Source organism: Eucalyptus grandis, chromosome 4 (assembly GCF_016545825.1).
Source record: "Eucalyptus grandis isolate ANBG69807.140 chromosome 4, ASM1654582v1, whole genome shotgun sequence".
NCBI classification, from domain to species: Eukaryota; Viridiplantae; Streptophyta; class Magnoliopsida; order Myrtales; family Myrtaceae; genus Eucalyptus; species Eucalyptus grandis.
Genome location: NC_052615.1, coordinates 30,648,173 through 30,660,707, shown reverse-complemented (window position 1 = coordinate 30,660,707; position 12,535 = coordinate 30,648,173). Strand labels below are relative to the sequence as shown.

The window sequence follows — 12,535 nt, the reverse complement described above, 5'->3', positions numbered from 1 at the left end:
TTTTAAAAAATATTTTTTAACTCGTTTTTTTGTCAAAATAAAGCGGCCTTCGTTTCCCGTTTCCTTCGTTAGGTCGCCACTAGGTACCTCTCTCGCCATCATTGAGAGTCATGAATCACGTTCATGGTTTCTTCCTCGAGGAAATGGGTAAACATTGTTTTCGCTTCTTTTTTCCACTTCTTTGTCTTTATTGTGCGTATATTCTGACATCATCGTGATTTGACGCATAACCCTTTGATAAATCCGGGCAGACGTGAAGGAAAATGATATTAGTACTGCAAGATTTTATATGATTTCCAACAAGTTTTAGCTTTAATAAATATACGAGCAAAAGCGAAGCAAACTGAGATTAGCATATAGGCTTCAGTACGATTTCCACTAGCTTTAACTTTTATCCGAAGCATGTCCATATTAGCGATTTATCAAATTTTGTGCTACCGTAGTTGGCTTTTCGGAACCGCAATTAGTTACCTAATGTGCACAACAAATAATTAAAAGAATCTCAATATGAGTGGGTGTAAATTGCTTTAAGACTCAAACTGAATTTAAAAATAAATAAATAAATAAATAAGAAGAAAGAATTGGGGCTAGGGGAGGCCGGGAGGGGGATTGGAGTTGGATTGTGACAACCACTATGACAAGACTTTTAGAAGGTGAAGCTTCCCTCAAGTCAAGTTTGGGAGATTTTGGTTTGAGGGTCGGAACCTTAGATAAACGGACCTCAAGCTAGCGACCCTCGCATGAGGATCACCAACCACTGGCAAGAATTGCTGCTTGAGGCTGCAAGCTATGGCCACACTCACCTTAGCTTATGACCTCAAGCGGCATTCATCTATAGGCACATCATCGGAGAAGGAGACAATTATCTAATCAATCATAAATCTATGATACGAATGTTAATTCAATTATAATTTTCTTAACTTTGTCAATTGAGTCATAAACTTTTATACAAAATTCTAATGTAATTATTTCGGCAAATTTTTGCTTGAAATTGCTAATATAGTAGCTTGCCATGTACGACAGTCATCACCAAAACCATTGATGAGTGAAAAGGAAAAGAAACTAAAAAAAGAAAAAAAATCAAAAACTTTAAAATGTATTTGCCAAATATCATCAACGCTAATTGACTACATTAAACTCCCCAAAATATTTAAGATTAAGTTGGTCAAATTAAAAAGTTTATGATCAAATTGATCGTCGCACGAAAAATTTTAAAACATTTTAGATATTTTTTCCAAAGTAAATTTGTTAAATATATAAGTGTAATTATGTCATACACTTCAATAAGAAAACGATATTAAGATCCACTGAAATTCATGTGATATTAAGATGGAGATTATAATTGATTTACTGAAAAATAAAAAAATAGTAAAAATTTTATTTTCGGAAGCACCGTATCATGAGCCTTTGTCATGTGATATCAGGGCCCGGCCTTTGATTTGCGGCATCTCTAACTATTCGGTTAGCATCTTTCACTCGAGAAAATATTGGGTACCTAAAAGCTCCACATCATTTTTTTTTTCTGAACCATTCAGACTGACTGTCTGTCCGTGTCAAGTCCACGTCTCCCAATTCTCCAGCGCACTCCTCTGCGCCCTGGCCCACCTATGCTCTCTCTCCTCTCTCTCCCCGTTCTCCCCTCCGCCTCTGCTAGGGTGCCTATCGGTGGGGCTCGGGAAGGCGACGGCGGGAGGCGACGGCGACGGCGTCGGCGGCGTCCGTGTTCAGGAGCAGGGGGCGCTTCGTGGAGGAAAGAGAGAAAGAGCGAGCAGAGCGACCTTCACTCGCGGAGAGGGAGGCCAAAACGCGAGCAGGGGTTCGTCAGCGTCGGGGTTGGTCAGTAAGGGCGCTCCGCGGAGGAAAGAGGGAGAGAGCGGAGCGGAGGTCGCGAGAGGGAGGCGAAGGGGCGTCGGCGTCAGCGTCGGGGGCGACTGAGGCGGAGGCGGAGGCGGAGGTGGAGGGCCGTCGGCGTCGCGTTTCGCTGGAAGAGAGGCACAACTTCGCGGAAGGGGGAGAGGGAGAGAAGAGCACAGCGGACGTCAAGAGAGAGGGAGGCGGAGGAGCGTCGACGGCGTCGGCGTCAGGGAGGGGGGCGATGGAAGCAACCAGCGGAGGCGGAGGGGAGAACGAGGATCGAGAGAGACAGAGAGGAGAGAGACGGTCTGCAGAGGAGAGCAGAGGACAGAGGAGAGAGAGCGTGGGTGGCCAGGGCGCAGAGGTGTGCGCTGGAGAAGTGTGGGAGACGTGGCCAATATTTTCTCCTTTCGCTTAATGGATCACGCCTTTTTCCAATCCTTACCCAAAAAAAAAAAAAAAATCACGCCTTTTTCAAAGCATTACTATTCCTGAGTGCCGTCGGATGAGTTTGATATCTTTACCCATATAATAATTATAAGACCTCGCTCATAATCGTAGCTCACACTTGCGTCTCAACCTCACAACCTAAGATCGAGTATGGCCACCGCAGCCGACGCGACTCCGCCGAACTACCGCCAGGCAAAGGCAGTTAAGGAGTTCGACGAGTCGAAGATGGGCGTGAAAGGCCTATCGGACTCAGGCATCACCTCCATCCCCGAATTCTTCGTCCACCCTCCACACACTCTCCCCGACCTCAAACTCACCTCTAAGACTGCCGGATCGCTACCCGTCATCGACCTTGCCGGCCTGGAATCTGCCGACTGCCGCCGCACGACCATCAACCAAGTCAAAGAAGCAGCCAAAACCTGGGGCTTCTTCCAAGTGGTCAACCACGGCGTGCCGGTCGCCATCCTCGATGACACGATCCGTGCCGTGAGGGCCTTCCATGATGAGCCACGTGACGTCAAGGCCAAGTACTACAAGCGAGAGGAAGGTCGGGGCGTGATGTACGCGAGCAACAACGACCTGTACCGGGCGGAGGCGGCTAGCTGGCATGACTCGCTGCAAGCGTGGATGGGGCCGGAGCCGCTGCCGCCGGAGGAGCTGCCGGAGGTGTGCCGCCACCAGGTGGAGGCATGGGATGGCCATGCGAGGGGGGTGGCGGAGAAGGTGATGGAGCTGCTTAGCGAAGGGCTGGGGCTGGAGAGAGGACGGTTCAAGGAGCTGACCTTTTCGGAGTCTAGGTTTTCGTGGGGCACTGTTATCCGTACTGCCCCGAGCCGGACCGGACCATGGGGATCACGCCACACACCGATCCCGGGATCGTGACGGTGCTGCTGCAGAACAGGATCAAAGGATTGCAGGTGAAGCATGGCGGCGAGTGGGTGGAGGTGAGCCCCGTGCATGGAGGGTTGATCATCAACGTTGGTGATTTTCTTCAGGTGAGGATGATCTGTCTTCTTAAGTTTCTCCATGGGCGTTCTTTGAATCTCAAGTTGCATGTATTACACGAGGTCTACATCTATACCCTGCGCGTTTGATTTACCTAACGGTATGTAAACTTCCGAAGTGAGATTTCTTTGAAGAAAAGTAATTCTTCCGAAGGTTTAACTTGGTAGTATATTCGAAAAACATTTTTACAGTATGAACTCTTTTGGGCATGAATTCACTAATGAAATCTGAGCCTCAAAATATTTCCATCTTCATGTATTCGACAATAGAAACTAAGGATCTGGATCTTGGGAGTTTTTCCCTTTACTGTCGCAAGCTTGAGCTCGTGATAGGTATGGACATAGATGGATAATAGTCAAAGAAACATTCAACGCCAGGCGTGTATATGCCTACGCTAAATACGCACTGTATCTAACTTTGGGCGACAGTAGCTTTAGTGTCGGCCGACGACTAGATTTTGTTTTTATCACAGGTGTTTCTCGAAGAGTCAAGACATGATAGATTACATGGTCATTAGATTGCAATCCTATATTGTAATCCTCAAAAGACAAGACCTAGCACAATTACATGTTTTTTTGTCGGGTTAGTTACGAGAACAATAATCAAATCAAAAGCTTGCTCCCAGCATAATCAGTTAGGTCGTTACAGTATTCAATGAATCGAGAAACTTCGCCGTCCTTTGAAAAGTGACATAACACCAAGGTGTAGCGAAAGCTGCTCTCATCTCTTTCTCTTTGGGGTGAGAAGAACCCTATCCCCAAAAACAGAGAAGTGTCCGTTGAAAAACACGACAATAAAAAACGAAACATTGACTATTTTTTATGGGTCCTTGGCTTATTTTCACGTATTTTTTTGGTACTTTGGTGTCGATGGATGGACAGATAGTGTCCAATGGCGAGTACAAAAGCGTTCAGCATCGGATGGTGGCCAACTCGGAGAAGGAACCCAGAATCTCCATAGTCATGTTCTTCAATCTGAGCAAGTGGAGAGGGTCCGGCCACTACGGGCCTTTGCCCGAGCTGCTGTCGCCAGAGAGGCCGGCCATCTACCGGGACTTCACCGCGCAACAGTTCTTGGACAACTTCTACAGCAAGGGATTGGATAGCAAGTCCTTCATTGAGAAGATTCAGATTCAAAATTGAGTCGGATTTAGACCCGACTATCGTCATGGGTCTTCACTATTTCTATACGGGTGCATTATATCAAATGTGTGTGTTCTTTTCTGTATTTATCGTGTTTGTTTGTGTTTCACGGACGATTTGGAATATGGCATTTTCCTATTTGAATAAGCCAACAAGTAACTGCATATATGATTTCGCTCGCCAAATTTGTGGTACTTATGGCAGTATAAATGGTTTCGCAACCCTCGAATAGGACTACTTTGAAAATGACTTGTGTAATGGATATGCTCAATGGTGCACGGTTGCAGTCATGAGAACCTTTTGAATTAGTTAAAGCGAATTCAAGATGGATTACCCAGTCTTGTTGTCTCTGATTGGAGGAGCTGAGCAGTATTTCATTAATCAGGTTTCTCATTTAGGTTATAATGGATATCATTCCCACGAAAACTTAGATGTAATTATAAGCAACAAATGTTCATGTTAAGAAGTCGTCGATCGAGCGATTGAAAGGAAATTTGTTGAGCGGAAGATAGAGACGAACGTGGCCATGAGATCATAGTGGGGCGACGAAAGATGGCACTTTCTGAGAAGGCAATGTTCAGCTCTTGTTTTTTTTCCTTCAATAATTGATGTTCCAAAATGTATTTCATTTTCTTTCATAACCCATGAAAAAAATAATGACAATTAGAAATTAAATCAGGCAAGGGCTCCACCACTATGAGATTTATTTGAGACCAAGATCAGATTCGAAGTCGGATCACGTTATAAACCGGCAGATTTATTTGCACCAATTGCACGCTTTGTAGCTTTTTTTTGTTTACACCATGTCCACTTTTTTCCTTATTATCACCAAGGAACAATAGGGATCACTTCTTCCTCAATTTTGCTTGCAAATTAGTCACGCGGTTGGTGCTTTGCCAGGACAGCGGTGGATCCGGAGATTTTCACAAGCAGACCTAGAGCATGATGATCTTTAAAATCGAAATGTCAATGACCGGATAGTTGCTTTTATAGCACTGCGCGGAACTGGGGGAACAGACCTAGCCTGCTGCAAGGCGTGCAAGGTCTACTATGGGCCTTTTACCTACCTTTACTCATTTCAAGTAGTATGGGTGACTACTATACCAACCTACCCAACGTGTGAAGTCTACCTTCCCTGCCGTAAGGTCCATAAATTTCATGTCTATCTTTATCTTTTCGACAGAGAGGGAATACGGAGGATAGCGCGGGATCTCTCACCCAGGGCAAATCTCCCGCATATTTCCTTCCTCGGTTATAGTAATGTAACCGAACCATAACCATGCCATGAACAGCCGCTTTTACCTTCTTCCGCTCTATGGCTACATGTTTTGATATGGTTACCTTCTAAAAATAAATCTACTATTTCCGAAAACAAATTGTTACGTTCTACAAAACATATGAATATGGTTGATATTAACCTATATTTGTGCTTTCAAATTGACAAGAAAATATTTACATGAAAATGAAATTCAAAAACATTTCCAATTTTAAATATCATCATGTTCTTGATCCTTAAAGGACACGAGGGGAGACATGACAATTAAAATGATATATGATGAGACCCTATCGACCAATTCAACGATAGATTCTAATTCTACTAAAACGCGAGGGGAGCATATAATTAAAATGATATAACCCACCTGACATGTCCACGTTCGTGTAAATAGGTCGCACCACTAATTATGCACTATACCTGTACAAATATGCCATCTCCCGATGCTTCCTTCTTCTGCCAACAAGGATCTTCCAGTGCCCATCCTCGAACCACGCTGTGGTCGGGTCACGAAAGGCGCTGGCACTCTCCATCCTTATCTCGCCAAAAGCTTATTTTCAAAGTCCACCCCACCATTCCATTGCGGCCGAGTTGTGGACGGGAACTTTTCGAAGAGGGGACCAACCGACGTTGTGTCGTCCTTACGTCGACCCCATCTACTTCTGATGAGCAAGGCACGAATCTCATGACGGTTCTCTCAGGCAATTTCCAGATATTTATGTACCCAAGCCAAGGCACGAAGGATAATGCTAAGCTTGGCGCAAAAAACGGCGAAGTGTGTAGTGATATCTTCATAAAAATAACATTGCTTTTTTTTCACTTCATCCATGCAGCATTTCAAAGATTTAAGCTAACGGGATATATCTACAGCAGCATCTTTTTCCGATATTTTTCTTTAATCGCTATTTCCCGTCACTTTCTGTTATATATAATGTGATACCACATTTTTAGGGACATAATTTTTTAAAATAAAACTTGTCCTTAGGCATTGACCCACTTTTCTCTTTTTAGTGATGGTTATCCACCATATGATTTTCACATTCATATTATTTTGTGACAACCGCCCTTTGGTAACCACCTTGATGGGAAGCAGTTTATAAAAGACAAACCTTCATTTATGTAAGGGCAAGCACAAGGTCTAATGCAAACCCTTTCATCCAAAAAAAAAAAAAAAAAAAAAAAAAAAACACTATTAGTATGGGAGAGGATTGGGTTAATGGAATGTGCTCGTAATTCTATTGAATTTCCGTGGATTTCTGATGAACATAAACTCGAATAATGGTTGGAGGTCCTATTTTCCACATATAATTCTAATCAATGCTTGAATTTTGTTCTTCAATGCATGATTAGAATCGCTAGTTTATGTCTAACATTTGGTATTAGAGCATGTTAGTACCTCTACCTTGTTTATTCCAATTTTGGGTGTATATTTTCGTGGGTTTTTCAATGAACAGTAAATCGGACATTTTGGGGCCAAAGCAATACTCGCACTGCCATAGGGAAGAATTTCAACAACCCATTGCCTAGCTTCAAGCAATTACAGTCGGAAGCACTGCCAAAGGGTTTTTTTTTTTTTTTTTTAAGAATAGGACCGTAGATTAATCAACCAAAAGTGCCACCATAGGGCATAATGTCAGTACAAAGCAAAAGCTAACAGGGGCGGCGGAGGAGAAAAGATCCAATTGTGGGCTAGACTTCGTGGCTAAAGGGTTTACATAAGGGGATTTTATGCTTGATTCAAGGTCAATTTCTTGGCCGTTTTCGCCGATTTTTTGGACCCATGGGGTTGCCCCGGCTTGTTCTCCAAAACCCATCAATTATTACGGTCTAAAGGTGGCCTGCCAGAGGAGAAATAGGTGGCGGAAGCGGCAGAAACGAGGCACGAAAGAAGAAAAACGATGGTTCAAGAAAGAAGGCATGTGGTTCCACATGCGCGCTGCGGTTGCAAGGCGTGGAATCCACTCTGCACATGCTCCCATGTGCACAACAACCATTGGCGCGCAGGCGCCACACGCGTACAACCATTGGCGCATGTGCGCCACACGCACGCAGCAGTCGCCAAAGCGCATGCAAGCCACACGCCCGCACAGATGGTAAGCGCATGCACGGCACGCACCCGATGCATTGTTGTCCCCTCGTATTACCATTTTCCCCTTATTTTTAAAATTCTCGTTTTGCCTCTTTCTACAATTTCACAATTCTGCCCTTGGCTGACTTATTTACTGTTTTGCCATTTCATTTTGTGAATATTTCATGCATAAAATAAATGTCCAGTGATCCATATATTTTAATTAATTAAGGAGTAGTCACAGCATCTTTAATTAGTTAAATTATATATTAAGAGCATCTGGATCTTATTTAGAAATGGACATTAATTGTAATTAATCATATTAATATGACGAATTTGATCCCATAAAAATTTTCATTATATTAATATGATTAATTAAGATGAAATATCATTTTATTTTTCTTAATTTACTCATAGAGATTAAGGAAATGAACATAATATGGCAGTGTTTTCATTATATAATTATGAATTTATTTAAATTAAGAACATGCCCACATGTATTTTTATGTCATGCGATTCAAATTTGTGACATGTTTTACCAATGCAAAACATGACTTATATAAATTTTGCCTTAAATTTTATGACATGAGTATGATTGTTTAATATGGAATTTTGCAACCTGAAAATTTATTTGAATTTAAGAGTAATGTTTTCATACTGAATGGTGAAAAGTATAAATTTTGGAATGAGTTAATTCTTCTTTAATTAGAGTGTATGGACATTGACTATGCTATAAAGAAAGAGAGATCACCTGCTCCTACTGATACGAGCACTGCAGCTGAGATAGCCCTTTATGAACAATGGGAGCGGTCCTACCGCCTTAGTATGATGTTCCTAAGGACTAAAATATTCCCTAGTGTCCATGATTCAATTGCTCAACATAGCAATACTAAACCTTTATTGGAGGCCATTAATGCTCAATTTAAGATTTCAAAGAAAGCGCATGCCATGATCTTAATTATGAAGTTTTCATCATTTAAGTTTACTAGTGTTAGAGGTATGTATGAGCACATCATGAAGATGGGAGACATCACATCTCAGCTAAAAAACCTTGAGATTGAGATATTGGAACATTTTCTTGTGTATTATATTTTGAACATTCCCCTGCAATAGTATATATCTTTCAAGATCTCTTATAATAAATAAACATTTAATGAACTTATGACTATATGTGTTCAAGAGGAAAAAATACTAATTATGGAATTGGAAGAAAATGTTCATTTGGCAACACAAGGAAAAAAATAAGAGTCTTGGCAAGCAGAAAGGAAAGGTAAAGAGCCTCCCTAAACTGACATTAAGAAAAAATCCAAATATTTCTTTAGTAAAAAGAATAAGGAAAAATTTTGTCAAATTTAAGGCCTAACTTGAGAAGAAATGTAATTAAATCTCTTGTGTTTGTTATAAATATAATATAACTTATTTGAGAAACAACACTTGGTGGATTGATTCTAGATCTACAATCTACATTTTGAATTCCTTGCAAAGTTTTCAAAACCATAAAAAGCCAATGGAAAGTGAACAAAACATCTATTTATTAAATAAGATGCATTCGCATATAGAAATTATTGAGACATGTAGAATAATTTTCAATAGTGGCTTTGTTTTGAATTTGGAAAGAACCATTCATATTCCTAGTTTCTCTAGAAATTAATTTCAATTTTAAGACTTGTACCTTTGATTACTCTTTCAACTTTTTGGATTCAAACTTCAATTTATCATTTAAATCTGAAGTTGTTGAGAGTGGTACTTTGTTTGATGGTATTTTTGGAATTTATTTACAAGACAATACCTATTATAATACGATGCATATTCATGATAACGTTGGTACTAAAAAATGTGTTGTGAATGAAGATTTCTCTATGTTGTGGTACTAGAGATTATGACATATCTCCATAGACAGAATTAAGCGATTGATAAATGATGGAGTACTCGGTACTTTAGATTTTACTAATTGTGATGCATGTGTATACTACATAAAGGGAAAGCAAACCAATAAGACGAAGAAATGTGTCAAGAGGAGTATAAAAATATTAGAAATCAAACATACAGATATTTGTAGTCTAGATATAAACTTGTATAGTCAGAAATACTCCATCTCTTTTATAGATGATTACTCATGTTATATGTGTCTCTACTTACTTCATAATAAGCGTGAAGCATATACTGAAGATGGACAAACACTCGGTCTATTTGCGAAGTTTATTCAAGAGCATGAAATAATTGCCTAATATACCATGCATAGTTCTCCGGACCAAAACAGTATAGTAAAAAAAAATTGAACTTTATTGAACATGATACAAAATATGCTTAGCAGCTCTAAATTTCCCAAGTCTTTATGGATTGAAGCTCTTAAAACACTAGTGTACTTATAGAATCGACTGCCAACCAAGACTATCTCAAATGTGCCTTTTAAGTTGTTCAAAGGTTGGAAATCGAGTTTACGACATGTGTGCATTTAGGGATGCTCGTCTAAAGTGAGTCTAAATTCCACAAGAAAAGAAGTTTGACCCAATGACTATAAATAGGTATTTTAGTTGTTATGTCAAAAGGTCTAAGTGATACATATTTTATTATCCATCTCACACTACTAAAATTGTAGAATCAAGAAATATTAAGTTTCTTGAAAATAACTTAATTAGTGGGAGCAATCAATCGAAGGACTTTACTCCTAGAAAAGATTATTCAAACATTCAACCTTTCACCTTAAGTATAAGGTTGGTTATTGCTCATAATACCCTTTCAGTTCACCTAGCTATTAAGGAGGTGCATGACAATCATTCTGTTCCAGAAATAGTTTCCGGAACATAAATAGATTTTTCTATTTTTATTTCTAGAAGAGTTTCTAAGCAAAAATAACCGTTTGATAACGATACAAAATTTCTACTCTAAAAATATAAATTCATTTGATAACGACACAAAATTTCTTCATTTCAGACGACGGTGGATTGGCGATCGGCAAGGATGGACGGCCGGCGGTCGACGACGACGGCGGCGAGGCCGACGATCGGCGACTGGAGGGTGGCGGCGGGCGGCGACGGCGGCAGGCGGTGGCGGCGATGGGCGACCAGCGACCGGCGGCGGCCGACGATCGGCAACGACGGTGACCGGCGGCGGCGGCGACGGCGACCGGCAGCGCGACCGGCGACAGCGGCAGCAAGCAACCGACGGACGGTGGTCAACGGCGACAAACGAAGGACCGATTGACAAACAATGAGAAAAAATTTTATTTCTGATTTCTATTCTAGAAATAAAGAAGTAGAAAATTTTAGCTTATGATTTCTCTTCCAAATCTGTTTCTGGAATAGAAATCTATTCCAAAAATAGAAAAATTAAATAGGTTTATCAAACGAATTTTTCTTCCAGAAATAAGTCTGGAATATAAAAACTATTTTTGGAACATAAATTTTGGGTTATCATGCACCCCTAAACAACCAATCATTAAAGTTCCATAACTTGCCGATATTGATCTAGTAGATCTAGTTGTTCAACAATTACCAAAATCTGTTGAACAACCGATTAAACAATACGCTCCATAAGAGAATGTCAATACAACATTAAAAAAATCTACTAGAATGAGGAAATCAGTAATTCCTAATGATTATATTGTGTATTTATAAAAATTTGACTATAATATTGGAGCTAAGAATGATCTTGAAACGTTTTCACAAGTCATGAATAGTGATGCATTCGATTTATGGTATAATGCCATGAAGGATGAAGAAAGAGATAAGTTCTATGGCATTTAACGAAATTTGGGATTTGATTGAGTTGTCTAATGGTGTGAAGACTATTGATTGTAAATAGGTCTTCAAAATTAAGAAGGATTCATTGGGCAAGCTAGACTCGTCACTAAAAGATTCACTTAAAATGAAAGAATTGATTATACGAAACTTTTTCTTCTATATCTTAAAAAGATTCTTTTTGTATTGTTTTGGCATTGATTGCCCATTTTGATATAAAATTACATCAAGTGAATGTAAAAACGACATTTTTCAGTGAGAACTAGAGGGGGAGATTTACATGAAACAACTGAAGGATTCTCCTCTAATAAAGGTGAGCATTTGATATGCAAGTTTAAGAAATCCATATAGTTTGAAACAAGCATCTTACCAATGGTACTTAAGGTTTTATGATATCATCTCTTCATTTGATTTTATAGAAAATGTCATAAATCAATGCATATACCAAAAGGTCAATAAGAGCACAATTTGTTTCCTTGGATAATATTGTATTTGCAACCAATGATAATAGGTTGCTACATGAGATGAAACAATTTCTCTCTAAGAGTTTTGACATAAAAGATATGGATGAGGCATTTTGTGTCACTAACACTAGCATCCATAGAGATAAACCTTAAGGAATTTTAGGACTATCCCAAGAAACTTATATCAATAAGATTTTAGAGAAATTTTGGATAAAAAATTGTTCATTAATTATAACACTTATTGTGAAGAGTAACGGGTTTAATTTAAGCTAGTGCTCGAAAAACAATCTAGAAATAGAATAAATGAATAACATTCCATATACTTCTACTGTCGGAACTTTGACGTATGCATAAATTTGCACTCAATTTGACATTGCTTTTGTTGTGGGAATATTGAGAAGATAGTATAATAATCTAAGTATGGACCACTAAAAAGTTGCAAAAAAAGTGATGAGAAACCTTCAAGGTATTAAAGACTACATGCTTATGTATAAATAGACCGACAACCTAGAAGTATTTCATTATTCGGATGTGGACTT

The 12,535-nt window shown here is 39.8% G+C and overlaps 1 protein-coding gene across 1 annotated transcript; it reads left to right on the top strand.

Annotated features, from left to right (window-relative positions):
* The first annotated feature begins 2,281 nt into the window (after positions 1-2,281).
* LOC104447564 (1-aminocyclopropane-1-carboxylate oxidase homolog 4) lies at positions 2,282-4,636 on the top strand. Its single transcript, XM_010061289.3, is given in 3 exon segments — positions 2,282-3,100; positions 3,103-3,299; positions 4,191-4,636. Coding segments are annotated over 3 exon segments (1,104 nt in total). The 5' UTR covers positions 2,282-2,454; the 3' UTR covers positions 4,452-4,636.
* The last annotated feature ends 7,899 nt before the right edge of the window (positions 4,637-12,535 follow it).